The sequence below is a fragment of the Xyrauchen texanus genome, chromosome 7 (genome assembly GCF_025860055.1).
Source record: "Xyrauchen texanus isolate HMW12.3.18 chromosome 7, RBS_HiC_50CHRs, whole genome shotgun sequence".
NCBI lineage: Eukaryota > Metazoa > Chordata > Actinopteri > Cypriniformes > Catostomidae > Xyrauchen > Xyrauchen texanus.
In genome coordinates this window covers 38,661,862-38,688,139 of record NC_068282.1, presented here as the reverse complement: position 1 = coordinate 38,688,139, position 26,278 = coordinate 38,661,862, and the positions used below count along the sequence as shown (strand labels likewise).

Here is a 26,278-nt window from a genome sequence, read left to right as displayed (position 1 = left end):
AGCTCATTTTTTGGTCTTAACCCAACAGAGGAACCTCAACTGGTGATCAGAGATGGTGTATTTCCCATACTCCAGTATAATTTGATAGAAATTGATCTGAAACTTGAACATGAAACATTGTTTTGTTTTTAAAGGGTAATGGTATTACATGTCTCCTTGCATCAGAGGGATCAAAAGGACTTTTTCACAATGGTGTATGTATATAGACAAAACATTTTCAGTATTGCACTGCTTTTTCTCTACGATTTATTGCATTTATTGATTTATTTACCATGAAGCCTTTTGGATTTTCTTATGCATAGATGCATCCTTTAACCTAAATGTAAGTGATTTGATTTACTGACGAAGTGGATATGGACTATTACATGCAGTTTGAATAATGTTGATGGAACACACAGAAATGCTGTAGCAAATTTGAGGATTACAAATATGCCTGAATTCCACCACCTGTCTATAGGATTACATTTGCTTACTGTCATTTTTCTATAATTGTCTATCTACATTTGTCTCTCCCCTTAAATGTATAGAGCTTTCCCACATATATGTAAACCTATATGTGCATAATGCTGATGAGAGGCTGGACATGGATTAGGAGAAAGAGGAGACAATAGGGATGTCTTCAGTATTGGTCCTGGAACTATATTGAACATTATATGATGTCATAATGGAAAAAAAAATAGTTTTAATGACATGTATTGATACTTAAAAAAGAGGGAGGCATGGCTTTAGCAAATAGTGAACAGAAAATGTACTGATTTGGACTGTAGCATCTTTATACTGTGAAATACTCCATTAAACATCCTGTAAAGCTTCCTTTCTTCCTTAAAATAAAATCGATAAGAGATCAGACAAGAAAGAAAACAGGCAATCATGGGACAAATGTCTGTAATTGCCTTAATATTAAAGAATAATAGATAAGTGTGTAAATTAGATGGCTGTTATTAATTGTTAGGGAAATTAATTGATTTTGTTTCTAGTATGTTACCAGTAATATGTTAGATATTTTCCCCCCCTTTGAATACATTTTCAATTCTATTTAACTCTGGTTTCATGAGTGTCATAATTCAAACATTTGGCATATGATAATTTAATCCACTTGTTTATAGATTAACAAATAACGAGAGTACTAAAAATGACAGAATTTCACTCAAATTTATTTACTCTCAAATGGACTATTAAATCTCTTCCATTCCAGTTTCCTTCAATGAAATTCTACAAGTACATTGTTTATGTAACTGAAACAAAAGGCATAGTTGCATAAAATAAACATATGAAAGCAGCTGTGAATGGTGCAGTGTACATTCTTTTCATACAAAGTTTTAAAAAAGACAAGGAACAAAATGTTACAATAATGTTGCAACATATAGCTCCAAACGCATGGAAATGATTTCTAGTACAGAAAGTGACACCTCAAAACATTAAACTGCACAAAAAGAGAGAAATATGTGCTTGTCAAATATGGAGACATATCCATTTGAAATGTCTCATGGTTAGATACCTACATAAGCTATTGAGTGTAAACAAACAAGTTATCAAAACAGACAAGATACATTCTGGAACCATCCGAGATGGCCCTCGGAGACAGTTTAGTGCAAGCAATAATTAGATTTGTTTTTATACAATATAAAGATTGGTCATAGTTACAGATAAACTTACTCCTGATGAGTCAAGATTACAGTTATCTGGAGTAATCTGAAAAGTGTCATGTTTCTTTTGATTAGGGGAAGGGGTTGCCAGGTTTTCTGGCGCTCAAAATAACATACAAAAAAAATATCACAAACAAACAGAGAATTATTTCCAGTGTTTTGCAGCACAGTGTAACAGTGAAAAACATAATTCTCTTTGAGTGTATTATAGCATTTTTGTCACTGTGAATGCTTCGCATATTATTAGCTCCATTATACCATCTTATTTTCATTTAACTAATGGCACAGCACATGACTTGCATATGTAGTTTACAGTAACACTCTTTTATGGTATCAATAAATAATTTCATTTATTGGTTTTATTGTTCACCATTAAACTAATCAAGTGAAAGGGAGTCCAAAAATAAAAATTTGTGACGCATGCGTAACTATCTGTATATAATCTGTAAAATACAGTCTGTAATCTATAATAGGTGTAATAAATCTGTAACCCTGTTTCTGGATATTTAAAACTCATGACCCCTGTCTTCTAGCAAAACCCCCATTTGAGATATTTTGTATTTACAGACTCGTATAGGTTTATCCCTACCCATGTAACAACACTTTTTAGTGATATAGAGAAGTCTAACATTTTACCCTTCATTGTCTGAACATACAGTAGATGCACACATTCACACACACTTTGAAAGATGTAAAGCGACATTCCCATAATTAATATGGACAGTATTCTACAGTATATCCTTCCTTGGCTCAGGTTGAATCGTTTAAGGAAAAGGTAATGTTCAAGCTCCAAATCAAGGATCTCTCATGGGTAGAGAGAATAATTTGGATGATATCCAGCTTCAAACCTTCACTCACTAAAGGAAGACATGGCAGATAGAGAACAAGGTTAATTAATGCACACTACAAGCCTTGCAATACAGCGATTCAAGTAAAGCCTTAAAGCGTATCCTTACCAGGCACGATACAGCAATGCAACACGTGATCAAAGCAATCCCTTCTGTGCTAATCAAAGTTTCAGTCCAAACCAGCTGTGATAGGGACAAGTGACAAGCAAAAAGACATTTTGTTGGTCACTTGGGTTTATATTTTTGCTGCGCCTTGCTGGGTAGCCCCACCCACACTGAAATTTAATTGGAACAAAGTGTTTCTCATGTACATGGACAAGGAGAGACTGATTGTGGAAGTTGAGATGCAGCACAGATATCATGAAAATAAAAGGTAGGTGTTTTTAGTCAATCGATTAAAATTACATTAATTTCATACGAAGATAAATTTATAAAATTAATCACATATATTATTGGCTGAAAAAGGTAATAAAAATAAAGATAATTAAATATTTAATAATACATTTATATATTTATTTATAATATAAAAAGAATACAATCAGATAATTTAAGGACATTACATTATCCACCAGAGACCAGAGCGTGACTGCATTTTCCATTGCCCTTTTTGATTTGCAATTAGTAGCACCTAATAAACAAGCAATAAATATATTTAAAAAATATATGTACACATATTTGGACACCAGGACTAAGTTGTGACATTTTAAATAATACCAAACTACAGAAATTCAGATTTCTTTCCAAATTATATTGGTTATTCATGTTTTGATACTTTAAAGAAATTACAATAGCAATAAGAATAATTTATTCTGATTCAAAGTAATAGCCAGCATCATCCAATCACTGCCAACCATGTTAAAATAAAATTGTATGCATTATAAATTCTGAATCTACAGTTGAAGTCAGAAGTTTACATACACCTTAGCCAAATACATTTAAACTCAGTTTTTCACAATTCCTAACATTTAATTGTAGAAAACATTCCCTGTCTTAGGTCAGTTAGGATCACTACTTTATTTTAAGTGATAATGTCAGAATAATAGTAGAGAGAATTATTTATTTCAGCCTTTATTTCTTTCATCACATCCCCAAGTTTTCTTACACTTTGATAGTATTTGGTACCATTGCCTTTAAATTGCTTAACTTGAGTCAAACGTTTTATGTAGCCTTCCACAAGCTTCTCACAATAAGTTGCTGGAATTTTAGCCCATTCCTTCAAACAGAACTGGTGTTGCGGAGTCATGTTTGTAGGCCTGCTTGCTGACACACACTTCAGTTCTGCCCACAAATCGGATTGAGGTCATGACTTTGTGATGGCCATTCCGAAACCTTGACTTTATTGTCCTTACTCCATTTGGCCTCAAATATGGAGGTATTCTTGGGGTCATTGTCCATTTGGAAGACCAATTTTCGATCAATCTTTAACTTCCTGGTTGATGTCTTAAGATGTTGCTTCAGTATATCCACATCATTTTCCTTCGTTATAATGCAATCTATTTTGTGAAGTGCACCAGTCCCTCCTGCAGCAATGCACCCCCACAACATGATGCTGCCACCCCAATGCTTCATGGTTCAGATGGTGTTCTTCGGCTTGCAAGCTTCACCTTTTTTCCTCCAAACATAACGATGGTCATTATGGCCAAACGGTAAAATTTTTGTTTCATCAGACCAGAGGAAATTTCTACAAAATGTAAGAACTTCAACCCCATGTGCACTTGCAAACTGTAGTCTGGCTTTTTTAAATGGTACTTTTGGAGCAGTGCCTTCTTTCTTGCTGAGCAGCCATTTAGGTCAAGTCGATATAGGACTCGTTTTACTGTGGATATAGATCCTTGTCAAACCGTTTCCTCCAGCATCTTCACAAGGTCCTTTGATGTTGTTTTAGGATTGATTTGCCCTTTTTGCACCAAACTACGAGGTTTGCTATGAGTCTGCGTGGTCCCATGACATTTATACTTACATACTATTGTTTGTAACGATGAACGTGGTACCTTCAGGCGTTTGGAAATTGCTACGAAGGATGAACCAGACTTGTGGAGATCCACAATTATTTTCTGAGGTTTTGGCTGATTTCTTTTGATTTTCCCATGATGTCAAGCGAAGAGGCACTGTGTTTGAAGGTAGATCTTAAAATACATCCACAGGTACACCTCCAATTGACTCCAAATAGCCTATCAGAAGCAAATTGGCTAATTGCCTAAAGGCTTGACATTTTATGGAATTTTCCAAGCTGCTTAAAGCACAGTTAACTTAGTGTATGTACATTTCTGTCCCAATGGAATTGTGATATAGTTAATTAAAAGTGAAACAATCTGTCTGTAAACAATAGCCAAAACTTTTGACAATGGTTAAAAAATGAGTTTTAATGACTTTAACCCAAGTAAACTTCTGACATCAACTGTATGTACTGATTACCATTAACTACGTTTCCATCCAAGGTTTTTGGCGGAAAAAGTTAGCACATCAAAATAAAGCTGATGGAAACATTTAAAATATTTTTCAGTTTAAATTATTGTTTAGTTTTACTTTTGAAAAATTGCCAGCAAAATTCTCTATTAAATAAAATAAATTACCAAACGAAAAATTATTTAAATAAAAAAAAATTACCAATTGAAGAAATTATATATTTATAGACCAATTTATACACAAATTTAAATTAGCTTTCGGCTGAATGACATTCTCAGAATGTTCTGCAAGAATAAAAACTATCAGAACCATTTGTCCAATGCCGAGTTCACTTTCAGAAACCAAGTTTTTGAACATTTTAAAATGTATAAATATTTTAAATCTAACCATCTTTACCTCGGATCGTATTTACTGCTTCTTCAGAAAATGTCAATTTGCATTGTGAAGCCAAAATAAATTTTAGATGATAATCAAGTTCAGTTGGTCGTTAAAAGTTGCTGGAGAAATATGCGGGACATAATGCAGTTGTGATGGGGATGCTTTTGATTAGAGGATTGTTCAAAATATTGAATAATCAGGAATGTATCATATATGTAAACCCTGATATAACGCTGCATAATTTTTTTTTCTTTAATAACTGTGCACACAGCATATATGCACATCGATTGATGGTCTTTAGTACGGTGGCCGAGAGAGCTCAACGTGCTGCAACCTAAAGATGATGCATGCAAATAGAAAAAAAACGCATGCAAATTAAGAAAACATCTTCATCAGTTTCACAGCACACGTGTACTCCAAATACTCACAACACAACCAAATACAGAAACACGCTGTAAAAGTTCACAACACAACCAAATACAGAAACGCGCTGCAAGTAACACAGACCACAACGGAAATGTTTCCGGGGGAACCAAATTAGTGACGAACCCGGCTGGGACGTGCTTACAGCAAAGAACTGATATTGACAAGAAGTGAAAGCCTATATTTTTTTTTATAAATAAACTATAATATTAAAATAATATTGTAATATATTGTATATAGAAATAATATTATAATATTATATTGTAATATTATACTTTTTTATAGTTCTTCTACTCTTTGCTTACAGCTCAAAATTCTACTTTATTTTATTTTATTTATTTTAACTTTTTTTCCGCCAAACATGCAGAGATTAATTTATGACATACAACTTGTATACAATATACAAAATGTATTAACAATATGTTCAATGTCATCAGAAATGAGAAAAGAACAATGAGCTGAAAACTAAAATAAATAAAAAAGATAGAGAAGAGGAACATGAAGGAAAGATATTAATCTTTACATCAGTTACACCAGAGCCATTCTCTCCATGGCTCTGAGTTACACTATACAAATTGTTTCATGTTATGTTTAAATTTTCATAAAGAAAAGTTTCATAAGAAGGTGTAGGTAATGTAGGGTCCAATGTTTTAAAGTTGAGACACTGACACACAGATATATAACGGATATATAAAACGCATATTTTAACAGTTTTTTGTAAAGTAAAAATAAATTTATTTGCAACCGTTATGTTAACAGCATTATATTTCTGTCCTCAGAACAGCTATTCAGCTGATGGACAACGTGCTGCGTTGTCATGGGAACATCCCAGGTGAAAATAATTACGTTGGAAGTTGTCTTTCATTGCTCCCTTCATCAAGTGCGTTCCAAACGGCTACATAAATGGCACACTAGTGCCATGCTCACTCCAAAGTCCCACTTGAAGAGCTCTGCCGTCTACTCTTCGAAGAGAGTAGGGCATAGGGATGCTCACATGCAATAAGCACGTCCCAGCCGGGTTCGTCACTTATTTGGTTCCCCCGGAAACATTTCCATTGTGGTCTGTATTACTTGCAGCGCGTTTCTGTATTTTGTTGTGTTGTGAGTATTTGGAGCACATGTGTGTTGTGAAACTGATGAAGATGTTTTCTTAATTTGCGGGTGTTTTTTTATTTGCATGCGTTTTTTTTTCTATTTGCATGCGTTTTTTTCTATTTGCATGCGTCTTCTTTAGGTTGCAGCACGTTGAGCTCTGTCAGCCACCGTACTTTAGACTGAGAGAAAGTTTCCCCACTACTTTTGCCGGCAGGTTCCCAGCTTGAACAGGGCCATGACGATCTACTTTCGGGTTAGAGCTGGTGCCAACTAAGATATGCGCAACATCAGGACCAATATTACAATCCTATCAGAAGGGCAACTGCTCCCTTTTGATTGCAATTCCTCCTCTTCTGATTGCTTTTATTTGTTAATTAAAATGACAGTAAACTGACTAATTTCAATTAATTGTCTCAATAATCTCCCCATTTTACCCAAATTTGAGAGGAATAATTAGGGACATCTGGGAGGCGAATTAGCGATAAACAAACATTTCTGAATGGAAACGGCTTAACCCTCTGGAGTCTGAGGGTATTTTGGGCCCTGGAGAAGTTTTGAAATGCCTTGACATTTGTGCTTTTTTCAGTTGCTTAAAAACATATTACTGGCTAAAGTCTGATTACACTGTATTCAGCACAGCCATTGCTCTGTTTAACTGTCGGTCCCTTACAGAAAAGGCCACACTGCTCTGCACAACAATAACTGATAAAAACCTAGATATACTGCTGCTTACTGAAACATGGAAAATTCCCAGCGACTATTTCCACATGAACCTGCTAACTTCCCCTGAATACAACAGCTTAAATACTAAAACCATTGACTTCCATGAGCTTAGTACCTTTGAATACCTGTTTTTTTTAAGTCATTGGTCCATCGCCACGGTTTGTGTTTCTTGTAGATCGCCCACCAAAATCTTTGTCCGATTTCTTCAATGATATGAATGAGCTGTTAAATCTAACTTGTGCCATATCTTCATCTGTATTGTTACTTGGTGATTTCAACATACATGTAGATGCTGATTGTGCTGCTGCCAATAAGCTCATGTCTGTGTTTGAACGTTTCAATTTAGTACAACAAGTTGACATCACTACACATTCTCGTGGCAACACTCTAGACCTAGACTCTACTGCTGGTTGAAGTAATTTCTCTGTGCTTGGCTCTCAGACTGGACTGTCTGATCATTCATTTATTGAACTTAAGTTGTGAAACCCCTCTCCCCAGGTCATGTCTGAAATCCATTAACCAACCGCAACTTTAAATCTATTGATCCTGTACCCTTTTCTGCATCAGTACAAACCTCATATCTTACAGGTATTACAGAAATTACCTGTCCCATTGACATCCTCAGTAGATACAATACATCCATTTCTAATTCCCTTTATTTACATGTAGGGCTGCAACTAACGATTATTAGAACGGTTATTCAACGATTATTACAAAAATTAATCACTAGCACTTAGCCGACTAAACGTGGTTGTATTAAACGTGCTTACTAACAATAAAGAGGACAAAATCATCTTTTAAAAATACCTCTAAATGACATTCACTGAATTAAAGGGAAAAAAATACTTTTTATTAAGTTTAAATCAGTAAAAACATTCACTGCAAATAAAAACTATTGTTATCAAGAGTTTTTGTCTTGTTTTTCATTTAAAATTGTCTAAAAATCCTTAAAACAAGATAAATGTACTTGAGAAGCAACATATAAGATATTTAGACTTGCTTTAAGAGGATGCATCTTAAATATAAGTGTATTTTGTATACAAGTGTATTTTTTACTTGGTTATACTTCTGCGAGTGCAGTAAAGACAAAATATACTTATAGTAAAGATCTATTCTCTAAAAGCAATTCTAAATATCTTATATGCTGCTTCTCAGGTGAATGCATCTTTTTTTTTAAGGATTTCACATACCGGTATTTTAAAATATTTGTATTTTAAATATTATATTCAACATTCTCAGATAACAGTTTTTTCTTCTGCAGTATAGCTGTTAAAGAAAATGTACATTGTTTAAAATGAGTTTTAGATATTTTATTGGAAAACAAGCCAAAACAAATCCTAAACGTATTTTTCTGCAGTGTATAATGAGACGAAGACTTCGTCTCTCACCTTTCTGTTCACTTCAATCCATCTTTAACTCACAAAAAACAAACTCCAACAAATTAATAAAGCTGCATATTGCCAATTCTCTTCACGATAAGAAATGCACAGTGACATATATTATGATTCATTAAGTCGTTAGCCATCGCGTTATAATCTAACTGCATTAAGTGTGCGCGCTCGAGGGATGAGCGGCCCCGCAACAGAGTGCGCATCAGCCAGGTGCAGTTTCTATCTCTACCCCTTAGATCGGGACATTCGCGCAACTCATAGAAGATGCACTGACCACACAGAGAAATGCCAGTTTCGGAGTTTGTAGTTAATTTCTTGACCTGCTTCCAAATTATTTGAACTTTAATAAAGCTATAACGCATTAAATATAACTGCATTTTAGATGTAACACCGGGGTGTTTCTTTTAAAGAGCTCCGGCTCCGCTTATTCCACAACAAGAGTGCTTGTGTATTTACTTATTTGTTATTTTTGTATAATTCCCTTGTACTTTGCGATCTACATAAGATGAAGCTGTTTGGAAGGTTTAGAGTGCATCTGGACTGTGATCGGTGTAATTCTTCCTCTCTGCAGTCAGACGTGAGCTGCAGTGATACGCTCACGAGTCATCATTAGAGTTTAATGTGATCTCATGTTATGTTAAATGAGATCAAACGACTATTTGACAATTACAATTTTTATCGCCAATTTTTTTATTGCCGACGTTGTCAATAACATCGACTAATCGTTTCAGCCCTATTTACATGGCCCTCTTAAGAGTAGACTTGTCCCCTCCACTAACTCGTCTCCCTGGTTTCCACCTGAACTTTGCACTCTGAAAGCTGGAGGAAGCTGCCTTGAACATCTCTTTAAGAAAACTGGTTTAACTGTTCACTCATTAGCCTACAATGACTATATGCAGACATACAAATCTGCATAAAGAAAATGCTTTACGCATGGCATATTTTTCTTCCCTTATCAATTATGCCACTTCCAGACCCAAAACCCTCTTTTCCACTGTTTTAAAAAAGCCTGGACTGGACTCTTGTGACTAAAAATTACCATCCTATTTCAAATCTCCCTTTTCTGTCCAAAATGATGGAAAAAGTGGTTGCCTCTCAGCTACAATCCTATCTGCCCTCACACAAGAGTGTTTTCAATCTGGTCCACTTCATAGTACAGAGACTGCACTCATTTGAGTTGTTAATGATCTTCTAGTGGCCACAGACTCTGGTGCCCTCACTATTCTTGTTGTCTTATGGCACTTTTCCCCTGCACGATACGGTTCGACTCGCCTCAACTCTACTCGCTTTACATTTCTGAGCTTGCATTTCCATTGCAGTTTAGTACCACTTCAACATGGGTGGGATTATAGGCTGTTCGTCATAGTTGCGCCGCCTCTACTACCGTGACATCATCTTAACCGCGACACAAACTGACCAAAACAATAACACGACCGCTAGCTGTTAGCTACCAACTCATTGTGCTGCATAAAGCAGTTGTTGCATGGTGATTTTACACAAGTGTAACAGTTAAATTGGCCTGGTTGTTTTAGAAGCAAGCTTCCAGTAGCTGGTCAACTAAATAAAGTGAAGCTTTCAATCAGAGTATAGAGTTAACATAACAAAACATACCATCCTCCATCGTGGTTCAACGCCAGTCCAGGGCACTCTCCCTCCCATTGCTCACCGGTTTAGATAGCGTCCATTTGGTCGAACCATTTCCACTTTTCCTTGATGGTTCTGTAGTCAGTTTTATGAAAAAAAAAATATATACTTTTCCCTACACTGTTGGAAGGTCCGGTGGTAGCCGTGTGTGGCCAACAGCTGAGACACTTCCTGACTTATTCAATTCGCTCATCGTTAACGAGTGGACCGTCTGCACCTCCTTTATTGACCAAGGCGTGGTTTTGCTCACAGCCATTTCTTTATTCATAGTTTGAAAGTCGCATGAACAAATTATACTGTTTTTGCGGTTTATAACTTTAAAACTAGCGTGTTGATGTCGCGTGTTGGAAATCCAGTGACGCTGGTAGTAACGTTTCTTCCTGACCAATCAGTGATCTGCAGGATTTTTACATCACATTTAGTATCGGCTCGGCTCGCTTGGAACCTCAACCGAGGTGGTACTAAAAAAAACAAAAGTACCAGGTACTATCCACAGTGGGAAAACCCCCAAAAAACAGAGCAGAGTCGAGTTGTACCCTGCAGTGGAAAAGCCCCATTAGATTCTGCATTTGACACTCTCACACAGCATACTAATTTTTCGCCTCTATGCTATTGGCATTTCTGTTACTGTACTATCCTGGCTCAATTCTTATCTCTCTGACCGTCAACAATACATCTCCATTTGTCAGTTTAAATATACTACAGCTCCTGTTTCTCAAGGCATCACTCAGGGTTCTGTTCTTGGTCCACTGCTCTTCATCACTTACTGAATATGCTTCCACTGGTCACATCATCCACCGGCACAGACTCAACTTTCACTATAATGCTGATGACACACAGCTGTATATCAGTTAAAAACCCGCTGCCCCAGTACCCCAAAGCTCCTTATCTGCATATATCAATGACATCAATACCTGAATGACCATTCATTTTCTCAAACTTAACACTGACAAAACTGATGTACTTTTATTTCGTTCCACAAATCTTACATCTCGCAACTCTGATCAGTCTGTTGATATTGATGGTGTCCTGGTCAGTCCCTCATTCAGAAATCTCAGCATTATTTTTGATTCTTCACTCTCCTTCCTCGCACACATCTCTTCTCTCTCAAAAGCTGCTTTCTTTCACATCTGTAATGTTGCCAGACTACGCCCCTTTCTCAATATAAAAGATGCAAAGAATCTTGTTCACACTTTCATCACTTCATGACTCGACTACTGTAATGCCCTCTTTTCTGGTCTCCCCATTAATACAATCAATAAACCGCAATACATACAGAATTCTGCAGCTCGGATTCTCACTTATTCCAAGAAATCATCTCACATCATCCCCATTTTATGTAGAATGCACTGGCTACCTGTCTCTTACCACATTCAGTATAAATTATTCCTCACAATCACTCCTTACATCACAGATCTTAGTCATTCCTACACACCATCTCGCTCACTCAGGTCTTCTGACACAGTTAACTACTCATCCCATATTATAAGCCAACATCAATGGGTGACAGGGCTTTTAGCACTACTGCTCCATCATTATGGAACTCTATCCCACAATCCCTCTGTGACCTCAACACCATACATGATTTCAAAACTGACCTCAAAACATATCTATTTGCCCTATGTCATTTGGACTCATAATTGATTCCTTCTGGGGGTTTTTTAGTTTGTTTGTTTTTTTGTATATTTGCTTGCTACTTGTAAAGCGACCTTGAGTTTGTAGAAAGTCACTATATAAAATAAACGTATATTATTATTAAATTATGAGTTTGCGTATAGCAAAGCCAAAATACAACGTTCACGCACATGGAGTCGCACAAAGTAAAAGCAAAAGTAGCACTGATTAGACGATACAAAAAGTGACTTCAAAAGTCAATTTATTGTTTGGTTTATTTTTCCATCATTGAACATAAGTCTATCACTGCCCTACAGTCCATAGTATCCATTTTAGTTCATTGATCGCTCAGAGTGATGTTTTCACAGGACGTGTTCTTGCATTCCATCTATATTCATGCGACTACGGTTGTGTACCTTTTCACTGGTTTTCAGTGTCTCTCAACATAAACACAAAGTTTTTGGGACACTGTGTTGTTAAATCTAATCTAAAAATCTAAAATGTGTCTTGAGATCCATCCAGCTGTCTTAGATCAACTGTTGGTTATTAGTCTGTACAGATGTTGGTTTTTTTGCTCCACTGATAGTTAGGTTTGGGGGGATCCTCCATACTGTATTTTCTATATATATATATATATATATATCACCTGTACAGCTCAAAAACAACTCTCTTCATAACTTGCTTTTGGCGCCCCTCAGAGTATATTTCACCTGTAAAATGGAGCTCACCCATGCGCTCAACAACAGGTACCACTATTGCCACTTGGTGCAGTGCTTAGTATTTCAATAAGCACAGAATGATTTTAGCTAACGAAAAGTCAGTCCAATTTGACTGTGAGAAGTCTGGTTCTCACTGGCTATGATTTTATAATGTCATCCAGCATTTTTGCTTTCAATGTGCATATAATATCTTCACATCACGCCTGGTTTGGACATGGTCTTGTTTTCTTTTGAAAAATTAAGCAGTGAATGGACAGACACGCATACACAAACACACCTCAGGCATTGAGGAGCTCCTGATCACTGCGTCCAATAGCATCTGGGTTTGACAGAGGGTCCAGATCTGCAAAGAGGTTGAACCACGCAGACATGTCCCTGGAACTTCCTTTAGCAGCTGAAATGAAAAGAGACCAATTAGAAACAGTGAAAAGTTCAGGAAAATGTGAGAGGTAAGACCTTCTAAGACTAAGACCTTACCCCTTGATTTCAATCTATTGAAAAATGCACACAAATGTCTCACCATTAACCAAAGAGTTTGGACTATTCTGGACAGGCTGAGTTTGTCCTCCACAAGGCGGTGTTTGGAGAGGTGGGGCTTGAAACATGGGTGGTGTCGCCCATCCTGAATGACACCAAAAAATTAACAAAAGTGATGTGATCTGCATGCAAGGCCTTAATTAATTGCTTGCACGCCACACTAATGGCACAAAAAGGATAATTCCTCCCAGTACTATAGGGAAGTCTAAGACTTAACCTGTGGTGCTGAGGCTGTGGTCCAGGAGATGAGATGGCAGGAAGCCGGTGGGTGTGTTTGATGTTTCTGCTTGTGATGAGGTGGGAACAACTGGAGCAGGAGGGGCCTCAAAACAGCCGAAAGCATCCTGCCACACCTTACTGAACTCACTAGCACCACCTGTGGCACCAGGACTTAGCAGATCTTGCAGGAATGTCCAATCTCCTCTCTCTCCTTCCTCTTCTTTCACCTCACCAGAGTGTAAAACCTCAGACAACAGATCTCTGCCTACCATAATAAACAGGAAAAGAAAGTCGCAAAAATGTGTTATCACTATAAGTGGCAGTAACATAACAGAAAACAGAAAAGTTTTTAAAAGTTCAGTACATGGTCAGACAAGTAATCTTATCAAAAGGCACCAATACTTCTAAACAATAAACAACAAATTACAATACATGGCCAAAAATATGAGAACACTCGAACACCACACCAATTGTCGATCATCGAACAGCTTGCTTCCCATTCAGACACTTTAGTGAGGTCAGGCACTGATATTGGGCAATGGGGCCAATTCCAATTCAGCACAAAGTGTTCAATGGTCTGGGAGAGTTCAGGTCTGGACTTTGTGCAGGCCAGTCAATTTTATCCCCAATAGACTCAATAAACCATAGCTTTATGGACAATGGTTTGTGCATGTTGAAGCAGAAAAGGGCCCTCCTTAAACTGTTGCCACAAATTTCAAAGCACACAGTTCTCTTAAATGTCATTGTATGCCCCAAGGTTTGTCTTCACAGGAATTACTGGAATAGGCAAACCTTTTAATTTACAAAGGGGTGCCTGCACACTTTGGGCCATTTAGTGTATGCAGTTAATCAGCACTAACAAAAAGCAAGACAGGGTCAATTTTATGTAAATAAGCAAAGGTATCCCAGAATACCAGAAAAAAAGCAAACTGAAGAACGCAGTTGTTGAAGACAGGTTTTCCAAGTTCCAAGAATTCCAAGAAATTAAACAGTGTTGTTGTGTTAAGGAGAGAAGGTCTGAAACTTCTGTTGTATATTTACAACTCAGAAGGTAATCAGAAGGTGAACATAGCCTTAAGCATGAAAAGAACACATCCAAGGCAGGTTTTAGATTGATTTTAGAGAGAAAGGACAGGACTTTAGTGAGCGCTGTGTGAATGGAAGAGACCTATACAGGCATATATACCTATTTCCGGTTGTACAGTGCTGAGTAAGGCTTTCTGCTTTTCCTCATGTGAGGCACCTAAATCCCACTGAACAGTGGCCTCCTGCAATATGTGAGGCTGCACAGCAGACATGGCCGGGTTTCGGGTTGGGGTCAAAGCTGGAGTGAGGGAAGGGATCATGATCGGGGCAGAGTCACAGGTCATGAATAGGAGGTCATCATCTGTGCTAGCTTCACCAAAGGGGCCTAATTGTTCATTCAAGGCTGCAGTACAGGTGCAGAAGTGAACGTGAGCGAAACAAACAAACAAATTGTAAAAATAAGATGCTTGCACACATAAACAAACCAAACCTACCAGAATCCAGGCTGGCACACAAAGAACTGTCAGATCCTCTACTCTGTCCATCTACAGCATGAGAAGGAACTGTTAACGATAAAAAAACAGAACATCTTTCTAAAACACAAGCTTTTGGGCCCCATTTACAACTTTATTTATATCTGCCTCGGGTGATCCGATCTCCAGTGGTCTTGTAGTAGATACATGCAGTCCGCAACCAGTGTTGTGTGGTGCGGGCACCAATACAACTAAAAACTGTGAGTTTGGCACCCCTGCTCTAGACTGTCATTTAAGGGTTACATTTCTGGCGTACAAATTCACGTGACACAATAACATGCCTCTGGTAAGAAACAACTACGTTTTTTCATTGAAACCTGTTTGTGTATAAAGAACAGTGTCTCTTGTCTCTGATCTCAACATTTTTTCCATCTCAAAAAACCCTTACATGAACATGGACAAGGCTTCATGGAACATCTTTGCTCTGCCTGACAAAAACATGCAGTTACACAGATTTTATAAAACATGCACATCAGTATCATTCTTTTCTGAAATGAATGTGCCAATGCAATTATAATGACACACGTTAATACCACATGTTGGCTGACCACATATGACTGGATCACTAGACATGGATGTCAATACCAGGTGTAAACAGGACCTTAGATAAGCATTAGGCTGAGTAATCATGCTGTAGGTCTGGGTGTTTTACAAATTGTGCATTAAGAACTGAACATACCAGTCTTGGATGATTCACACAGCTGTTCATCTTCAAGTGACACAAGACTGAAATACAAATATGCAAACACAAAATCAATTTAACAGACACACCGATGGATGACTAAATGGATGTATAACTTCTGAGATGGGAAGAGATGGTTCATACACCTAGACAGGAACTAAAACGTACAATTAAATCTAAAATGACAAATTGGATCACCCAAAGTGTTATTTCTAGGAAAAGGGTGTGTGTGTGTGATTCTTTCAGTTATTACATGGTATGAGAAAATCTAACACAGCTGGCACAGAAACAAATAAACCATCTCATTTCCTACTGCCAAAACAGGAAATGACAGAGGAACTTAAAGCGGTGTTTCTTGTTCACTGAGACAGAGGGAGTTTCTAATACAATTAAAATGTTCCACTCACAGATCAGTAACCAGAGCCTTTAGAGAGGCTTCCCACATGAACAGACCAGATCTGAGAGACGAAGGGGTTGAGGGAATGAGGAAAGACAGTGAATGAGAGAGATGACAATAACAGGCAAGCAATGTGCCTTCAAAGGGGACATTTTGTTTTGTTGATTTTGTGAGGAGAAATAAGACAATTGGATGTGTATGAAGTATCTACTGAATACATCGAATAACTACAGTACATGATGTTATACAGTATGAACAAGCAGTCAGTAATTAATTAAGTAGACTGATTTAAAGGTGAAGTATGTAACTTTTTTGATGTCAAAATAAGTTCTATTATTCCAGTTTATTGTTCACAGACAACTATAAGTAAACCATCCGTGGGTTTATCTCCCCCAAAAGTATAAACTCTGAACCTCCGAGGCACAATCAAAACATTGATGTATATATTCGAACAAATATTTTGGCCATGCTTTCTGTCCAGTGTGGACGTTTATCACCTTTTATTTAGTATTTTTCATTTAGCATAATTCAGACTGATGACTCCTGTGTTCAATTCAGTCTGATTTGCCAATCCATTTGACCAGGGGTGTAAAAAGTACTCAGAAATTATACTTAAGTGAATGTATGGATACGGAGTGAAAATTTTTAAAGTCCAAGTATTTAGCCAAAAATATACTTGAGTGAAAGTAAAAAAGTGTTCACGTTAAATTGTACTTAAGTACTGAAAAAGTATCTTTTTTCCAAGCTATAATGAAATCAAGAGAGGAGATTGTGTTGGAGGCTGTAGTTAAATTCAAAAGGATTGTTAAGTCCCCTTTTTACTGTCTCGTCTCCGTCCGACAACTGTCATATTTCTCCCCTATTGGCATTCGCAATTGTGTTACAATAACTGCATTTTTGCAAAATAATTTTATGTGGCCTGTTGTATGTAAAATTAGAGGGGCTAAAACAACAACTTTTATCCCCTTTCACTCAAATCACGAGTAAACCAGCAGATTATCAGTTCATAAACACTTACTTTTAGCTCTGTTTCTCATACAATGTTCTCTTATGACATATAAGTCAACACTTATTTTATATAAGTCAACACTTATCTTATGACATATAAGCCAAAGTGTCAAAGAATGTTTAAGGTTTAGGGTAGTGAGATAATAAAACTGTTCTGTTAGGGAGAACATTTCACTTGCTTTTAGTGCCACACAGTGGATATTTCACTTCAGAACTGCCCGGAGACGTGTAATGAACCACATCATTTTATTTAGCAAAAACGTTGCCAGTCATGCAGTGTTCATTGCATGAGAAAAGGCACTTACGAATTGCAATGTCGGAGCACCCAGCCCCTTGAGACATCAATAAAGATAAAAAAAAGATTCAATAGAAGCTTTGAAGAAAGATAGCAATGTTGTTGGTTTTGTGAATAGTTTTCTGAGGTTTGCTACCCAACCTTGCTGTAGAACAGATGTATGAATTCATTAAGTTATATTTGCAAAGTGAATGATAATTTTTGACTTCATAACTTTCCAATCTGTAGAAGTAGCAGGCATTTAGAATAAAGTTTAGGACAAAGTGTTTCTCACTACATGCTCATAGTTTTGATTGAATACATCACATTCAGTCAGGCGGTCACATACGATCAAGTCGCACAAATATTTAAACGTATGCAAAGCTCAAATCAGATCTGAAATTCTGCCTCTGCAGATGGTCGGAACTCCACTCAGCCGCCGTGCGACACTCCGGATGCAGTGAAAAGGCGGCTTCAGTACAGTAAGACAAAATAAAAAATGATCTGCAAAATTGTAATGAGTACTTTTCAAGTTTAAATAAAATGGTAAGGCTTTGGAAATTAAATTAAGTAAAAGTATTCTATTTAAATTGTACTCAAGTAACATTGCAGCTGTGGCTCAGGTGGTAGAGCAGGTCGGCCACTAATCGCAGTGTTGGCAGTTCGATTCCCGGCCCACATGCCGAAGTGTCCTTGTGCAAGACACTGAACCCCAAGTTGACCCCAATGGCAGGCTAGAGCCTTGCATGACAGCTCTGCCGCCATTGGTGTATGAGTGTGTGTGTGTGTGTGTGTGTGTGTGTGTGTGTGTGTGTGTGTGTGTGTGTGTGTGTGTGTGTGTGTGTGTGTGAATGGGACACAGTGTAAAGAGCTTTGGTAACCTCCAAGGTTAAAAAAGGCACTATATAAGTGCAGACCATTTACCATAAAGTACAAATCCAAAACAATTATAACTTACCTTAACAACATAACTTTTTTTCATTCCCTTTTCTCCCCAATTTGGAATGCCCAATTCCCACTACTTAGTAGGTCCTCGTGGTGGCAGGGTTACTCACCTCAGTCCGGGTGGTGGAGGACAAGTCCCAGTTGCCTCCGCTTCTGAGACTGTCATTCCGTGCATCTTATCACGTGGCTCGTTTTACATCGCGGAGTCTCACAGCATGTGGAGGCAATACACGCACAACTTACCATGCACCCCATTGAGAGTGAGAACCCCTAAAATCGCAACCACGAGGTGGTTGCCCCATGTGACTCTACCCTCCCAAGCAACTAGGCCAATTTGGTTGCTTAGGAGACCTGGCTGGATTCACTCAGTACACCCTGGATTCGAACTCGCGACTCCAGGGGGTGGTAGTCAGCGTCAATACTCGCTGAGCAACCCAAGCCCCCCAAAAAATAATACTTTTTATTTTTATACGAGTATTTTTATTCAATTAATTTACACCCCTGGATTGACCCTTTCCTAAGCTCCGCCCCCCTTGGCTAACGTTGCTCGCTCTGAAAAGCTTTTAACACTTCCCATAGGAATGAATGGGAGAGTGCCGTGTACGCCGCGGTTTTTGGATACATTTTCTCATTAATTAAATTGATAATATTCTTACGTGGGCTAAAATGAAGAGTGACATAGTAAGACATATTTATTTGATGTTTTTTGAAAGGAAATTGTTAAATGACACAGTAATCCGATTGAAAATTTGGAGACTGTGAATCAGAATTCACAAGGAGGTTACCCCATGTGACTCTTCCCTCCCAAGCAACTAGGCCAATTTGGTTGCTTAAGAGACCTGGCTGGATTCACTCAGTACACCCTGGATTCGAACTCGCGACTCCAGGGGGGTGGTAGTCAGCGTCAATACTCGCTGAGCAACCCAGGCCCCCCAAAAAAATAATACTTTTTATTTTTATACATATTTTTATTCAATTAATTTACACCCCTGGATTTGACTTATTGACCCTTTCCTAAGCTCCGTCCCCCTTGGCTAACGTTGCTCGCTCTGAAAAGCTTTTAACACGTACCCATAGGAATGAATGGGAGAGTGCCGTGTACGGCGCGGTTTTTGGATACATTTTCTCATTAATTAAATTGATAATATTCTTGCATGGGCTAAAATGAAGAGTGACATAGTAAGACATATTTATTTGATGTTTTTTGAAAGGAAATTGTTAAATGACACAATAATCCGATTGAAAACTTTGGAGACTTAAAAGGTGAAGTGTCATTTACACACCTGATAACATTAGTGTAAGTGAATTATATTCACTTATATTACGATATAATACATTTCATGCCGCCTTGACTTACTTTCAGCACATACAATTCACAAGCTCACAACAATAAAATAAATACAGTGCCCAGGGGCACCTGCAGGATTTAATCTGAGGGCAAGCACAGAAATCTGCCTAATAAACCTTATATCTATGGGGGTCCAGGGGCATGCTCCTTTTTGTGTGTAAAAACAACACCAAAAAAATCTATTCTGGTGACTTTGAGATAAGCATTTTTTTATTTTCTCGAGTATGAGTAGCATTCATGTAACTATTGGCTAAAGCATTTTTTCAAACTCACCACAACGAAAAGAGCAGAACGCAGTCTCGAGACACGTTTTAATCAGTTGAAGAAGTTACATGATACACTGTCTAAAAATGTTGCACTCCCGTGATAGATACTAAAAACACAGTGAAAGGTGATTCAGTTGTCAAAAGCCACCCATCTAGTGAATGTTTACATGGAAGACAGCACGAGCGGACGCAAAAACACATTCAGTTTGAACAGCACTAGCTGTCTCAAAGTTACCTCACAAAAAGACAGCCTTTTGTTTCAGTTGCATATAGGTCAATTTACACTGTATCCAGCTCTGTATTCGTAAATATCCCGATACTGTTTTACTGCGCGAGAAACCGCTCCCAATGATTCAGTGAGAGAGAGCGCTCTGAACGAACTGAATCACGAATCTATTCAGACAGTTTTGCCAGACGTTTGGACATTTCACTGAAAAGAACCAACTCAAAAGAATAATTCATTTGCAAATTGGCCATCGCTAGTTCTTTTAAAAAGCCAACAGAAATACGGGACACATTTCATGATTGATGAATATTCTGAGAGTAAATATTTCTCAGGTCAGTCGAAGGGCTCATTGTACGCACAGTGCGTACAGCTGAAGGTGTCCCTGACAGTGGCTCCAAAAAAGCATTTGGATGCCTGTGCCATAATTATGAATGTATGAATTTCACTGAAATAGATAACAGTAATTTATATATTAAGTGTCCAAAAATCCATTTGGGGCCACTGTATATTTTTTTCCTGCTCCTGAATAGCAGTGCAAGAAACATTGGTATGATGTGATGTCACAAATTGGCATGTCAAATAGTGTCCTCACTTGTCTGGATGGGTCTTCTTGTCCTTGTCTTTGCTGTCCTCTGCTGGCTGTTCGGAAGCAATCTGGTCCAGTGGATCTCTCAGTTCCTGTAATGAGCCATACCGTTACATGACATCTAATATCACAGCGGTTTATTTTTTGACAATTGTGCACATACAAACACATACTTTAAGGGTAGTGAACTGGTATGGTACATATCCTTTGAAGGCATCATGGATGCCAGACATCATGTGTGCAGTCTTCTCCCAGTACTGTAGGTGCATTGTCTACAGAAATACCATGCATACCAAAAAAGGTAGAAGTCAACAAGAAAAAACATTAGCAACCCATTTCACTTCCATAATGTGACATATTTCTAAGGGAACCAAGATATTCAACCAAAAAATTTAGGATGGGAATTGGTTTTATTCATCATGACGATTGGATAATGAAAAGTTATCTCTATATTTGAAAAATATGATTGATTGGCGATGTCAGCCGAAAAGAAAGTAATTTTAGAGGCAGAGCAAGTTATTACATTAAGATGAAAGATTATGAAGACATGTTTTTATCTGGAATATCATGCACTTTGATACAATAACATACACTGAATCAAGCACAATAAGACCATAAATGCGCAGTAATAAAGGCATTTTGATTTAATGTTGACAGCGAAACAGGTGAATTAGGAAAAGAAAATGTCAACAATAGTACCTGGTATGTGCATAAGGAATGTGACAGCATGTTGCAGCGGCTGGCTCTCAGCATGTCCACTTTTTGACAAACGTCATTCTTCAGCTTATCAAACTGCACTTTTGTCCCTCTTACCTGGGCCTGAACCTGTTCATATACACCCAACACAGACAGCTTTACACACATATACGTATTTAGAAGTCCCTCCCTCACTCGCCTTGTGTCATCTGACCTTGCGAAATTTTTCCAGCTGTTTGTAGGTGTCTGGGTCCAGTTCTTGCGAGACATCCTTCATCCAGAGCAGAGCTCCACGGTACTCAGTCCGGGCCTTTTCCATTCGGCTCACTGTCAGCAGAGTGTCAACAATGGCTCTCCTCCGGAACGTCTCCACTTCCTGTTCCATTCGATGGAGAGGGGGACACAGAGCCAGCCTGGATATGACATAAAGACAGAAAAGAGGACAGGATTGACTGATGTTGTTTGCTTAACCCTTTAAGGTCTGAATGTTTTTTTTTTAAGATTTTTTGTTTCATGGGCATACCCAAAATTAAAGGCTTATAACAAGGAGGGTTGAGTGTTTGGTATCAAAGTAAAGAAGACTTTTCAATTGTTTTAATTATATAGAATGAGATACATTCTGAGACTCTCAGCCTAAGAAACTGATGAAAATCTCTGGGTGTAAATAAGGTGGCTCTGGAAAATTCCTTTTGTCATATCAACTGTATCTGAGATGTGCAAAAACTTCTCCAAACAAATAAAACATAACTAATTACACATGCAAACACAACAATGACTAAAGGTTTGCATGGTATGGAGATATTATTTTAGTAATGAGACTTCACAGAATGAGTGCCATTTGCCTCAATGAGTCTGCATCGTTATTTACTTAGCGCCCTCTCCTGGTAGTCATTTAACATTGTGCTTCGTGTGGATTATCTAATGATCTATGCATTCAATTACCTTGTTTGTGGGCTCATTTGAAATAAAATCACATCCTCTAAAAATGGTATGTGACATTTTACACTGTTACTCTGTTTACTATATTTGGTGAAGAACAGCAACATATTTGTCAAAGGCATATGCTTAGCCATTACTCGCTATATTTTTTTTCTGTAGAACAAATAGGCTGGTTGCATTCTACTCTTTTAGAGCTTCACAACAACATATGACACATGACTATTTGATCAGACTGATGTTTAAATGCACGCGGGCCCTCTGGGTAAGGGAAACACTCCATCAATGGTTTTAATTTTAATAAGAAGCCTACATCAAAGAAACATCTTGATACATGGTATAATTGTTTGAAAAATATATTTCACTCAGAAATATCTCAGATTATGGAAGTAAAATTGGTTGCGAACAAAATTTCACACTGATTTTTTTTATAGCATAAGGAATCATGCAATAATGCATTAGGTATTATGAACTAAGAATATACTATATTTTTTACAGCATTTACAGCAACTTAAATCGATGAAAATGCAATTGTTCATTTTCAGTTCCTGTTATAATGCATTAACTAATGTTACCATATACAACTTTTAATTTTAAGATGTATTAGTTTGTTGAAATTAATATAAACCAAGATTAATAAATGCTGTAGAAGTATTGTTAATTTTAAGTTTATGTTAACTAATGTAGTTAACACATGTTTGGATTAATCACAATACATTTTTATTTATTGGCTGTAAATTCTTGCAAATTTGTAAGTGTATGTCTGTCTACCTTTGCTTAGCAGAGCAGCAGAGTGCCTTACTAGTGGCATCCATCATACTGCCTGCCTTTGTTTTATCATGCTCTGCTTGGAAGCGCAGAAACAGCCCAAGCTCATTCTCATCCTGAGAGAGGTCTAAAAAGAAATGAACAGAAAGGGGAAAAACAGTGCCATAGTTTTAGAAACAATATGTGGATTGACTTTACAGAAACAATACCCAGAAAAATAGAAAATGTGTGCCACTGCTTTCAAAACAATCTAAACAAGACTCTTTGTGTTTGTGTCCACAAAGATTGAGGAGATCATGTTCCTAACTCACGTGTGATTCTTCGCTGGTATTTCTCAATCACTTTCAGAAGTTCTGTGCAAGTGCTCTGGACTGAATGGAAAAACTGGAGAGAACAGACAGACATATATGAGATAACTTTAATTTTTCATACGTTCGTAACAAATGCACTTAAAAGCCCTTCAAACACACTTTGTTAGATTTTATTACATTTCACAAACACATTCACACCTTCAGCTCACCATGCATGAGATTTCAAATCTCAAGTCAAAATAAAGCATTTTTGCAGCAGTGCTTTTCCAAATTATTCTCTATATAAGCAAACAGAAGCTTCTCCTTCACTGAGATTACAGCACCCTTGATCTCAAACAAACTTGACCTGATATCTTGATCAGGTATACACTGATCAGCCAACAGCATTAAAACCACCTGCCTGTTATTGTGTAGGTCCCCCTCGTGCCGACAAAACGGCGCCAACCTGCATCTCGGAATAGCATTCCGAGATGCTGTTCTGCTCACCACAATTGTACAGAGCTGTTACCGTATACTTTGCCAGTTCAAAATAGTCTGGCAATTCTCGGTTGACCTCTCTCATCAACAAGGCATTTCCATCCACAGAACTGCCGCTCACTGGATGTTTTTTGTTTTTGGCACCATTCGTTGTAAATTCTAGAGACTGTTGTGTGTGGAAATCCTAGGAGATCAGCAGTTACAGAAATACTCAAACCAGCCCATATGGCACCAAAGGATATCAAAAAAATCCCCCATTCTGATGGTTGATGTGAACATTAACTGAAGCTCCTGACCTGTATATGCATGATTTTATGCACTGCTGCCACACGATTCGCCAATTAGATAATCGTATGGAGGATTGTAGTTGTGTTCATCTTGAATACTGATTGAAAAATTTTAAAAATATAGTTGGTGGAGCTTCAGGTCACACCTACAGATGCTACAGAGCTCAATTAATCTCCTCTCTCTTCCCTGTCATCCTATGTCAGTGCTCCATTATCCTCCCTCACTCTGTCTTTCGCTCACACACATATAAAAGGAGGGTTGGTAAAAAAAATTATTGCTTTCAATTATTAAAATACAGCATGAGTCATCCACAGCCACTGTAAGTTAATGTGCTTGAGATATGGAAAGGTACTTATACCTCAAGTTTAGCATCCAGGTCTGCATCAGATGCAACCACATGCTCATCTTCCTTTTTCCCAGTGACCTTGATCAAAACCTGCTTGGTCTTCCAGAACTTCTTCTGCATTCGGGCCATGACCGAGCTGTCTTCCCCCAAAACTGCTCTCCCGCTGAACATATCACTGGAGAACCTGAGAGAACACGGAGCATACAGTGATCTTTAGAGATCTATATTTTGAAAGATTTTATCCAAAGAAAGAGAGGTACAAATTCAAGATACAAACCCATAGCTGTCCATCTTCTTTGTGTGCCTTGCTTAGATCTGCAAATGGGAGATATCAGTGTATCATTCTGCCTCCAGTCACAAAATCTACCTTGTGAAAAATACAGAAACATCAATACTTACTCTGTGAAATTCAGTGGTTGCATTCAACAGACACTGAAATAACTGGACATCTATTTCAAGTTCTAAAATGGGGGAAAAAATCAATTTGCAAAAACTGCCATGTCTTTTTGTCCTTTTTAAGGTAACAGCTGTTAGCCTTACAATGGCTCTCATGACTCTTATTGTCATGAGAGACTTTGTCATTTCCTACAGTCACCAGTGACACATCGGTACAAATGAAGCAAATGTAAACGTTTCGTGCAAGTAAACTATTAAAATATGGTAATTATAATACAAACCATGCACCTGTCGTGACCATTCACATGATGACTAGTGTTTCAGGCGATCTTAAGTGATGTTGTTCTGACCACTAAACAACATAACTCCGAAAACGATATTATTAGCACAAAAAGAAGACACTGTTATACAGAACCCAATGTTCTTTTAGAGCTGACGCTGCTCTAATCGCACCTTCCTCCCATAAAACGCAACATAAACAGTCTCTGGTTACAAGGTTGCAAGCAATCTGCTCGCTTTTTTTTATTTGCATTTGTCATGCATTTCTGTTTATAGAATACCACAGTGAACGCAATGCATTATGTACTCATACCGAACAGAGGACTCCTTACAAAGACATGTGAATCCAAAAGGCAGACTTACCGGATCCCAAACAAACAAGATAATGAGTCACCGAGCTCGCGCTGTTCATCTATTAAAAACACAAACTTACGCCGCGAATATTTACATGACGATTTCAGTCTGCAGCTCCCTAGGACAATGTGTGGCCGGTGTTGATATTTTCCCTAATTAGACTGATTAAATGACAGAGTATATTTTAGTAAAGTGTTTTGAGGGCATCGCATTTCCTTACCCGCTGACGTTGCCGTGGCCCGTGAGCAGCGCTGGGAACGTTCACGTACGTCATTACCGTGAGCTGAGAGAGCGAGAGCGCATGCGCTAACACAGACCAACCAGACCTGATTTATTTATTTGCTTATTTATTTAATTAACTGCCAGGGTACTAAAACAAAAAAACACAGACATACCAGTGAAGGAAAGTAAAAATAAATCAATTAAAAAAAAGTTATATTCACATGTGATGGATTATCACATACTCATTCTCTTTTGTTTCACAAATGCTATA

General features: G+C 37.8%; 1 protein-coding gene across 8 annotated transcripts; it reads right to left on the bottom strand.

Moving 5' to 3' along the window:
• Positions 1-7: 7 nt before the first annotated feature.
• On the bottom strand, positions 8-26,064 carry ical1 (islet cell autoantigen 1-like). Of its 8 annotated transcripts, XM_052130565.1 has the most exons (17): positions 26,006-26,054; positions 25,156-25,217; positions 25,034-25,071; positions 24,769-24,940; positions 23,646-23,718; positions 23,338-23,461; positions 21,845-22,043; positions 21,634-21,759; positions 21,108-21,206; positions 20,941-21,026; positions 15,882-15,928; positions 15,164-15,232; positions 14,830-15,072; positions 13,642-13,908; positions 13,408-13,509; positions 13,165-13,281; positions 8-2,503 (listed from the first exon to the last, which is right to left on the bottom strand). In XM_052130565.1, the coding sequence occupies exons 3-16, from the start codon at positions 25,045-25,047 to the stop codon at positions 13,166-13,168; spliced, it is 1,737 nt and encodes a 578-aa protein (XP_051986525.1). In that variant the 5' UTR covers positions 25,048-25,071; positions 25,156-25,217; positions 26,006-26,054; the 3' UTR covers positions 8-2,503; position 13,165. The 8 variants fall into 8 exon arrangements, with proteins under 8 accessions (XP_051986525.1, XP_051986522.1, XP_051986521.1 ...); XM_052130562.1 differs by lacking the exon at positions 25,156-25,217 and having other exon boundaries at positions 25,034-25,119; positions 26,006-26,064; XM_052130561.1 differs by lacking the exon at positions 25,156-25,217 and having other exon boundaries at positions 25,034-25,123; positions 26,006-26,039.
• Positions 26,065-26,278: the final 214 nt, after the last annotated feature.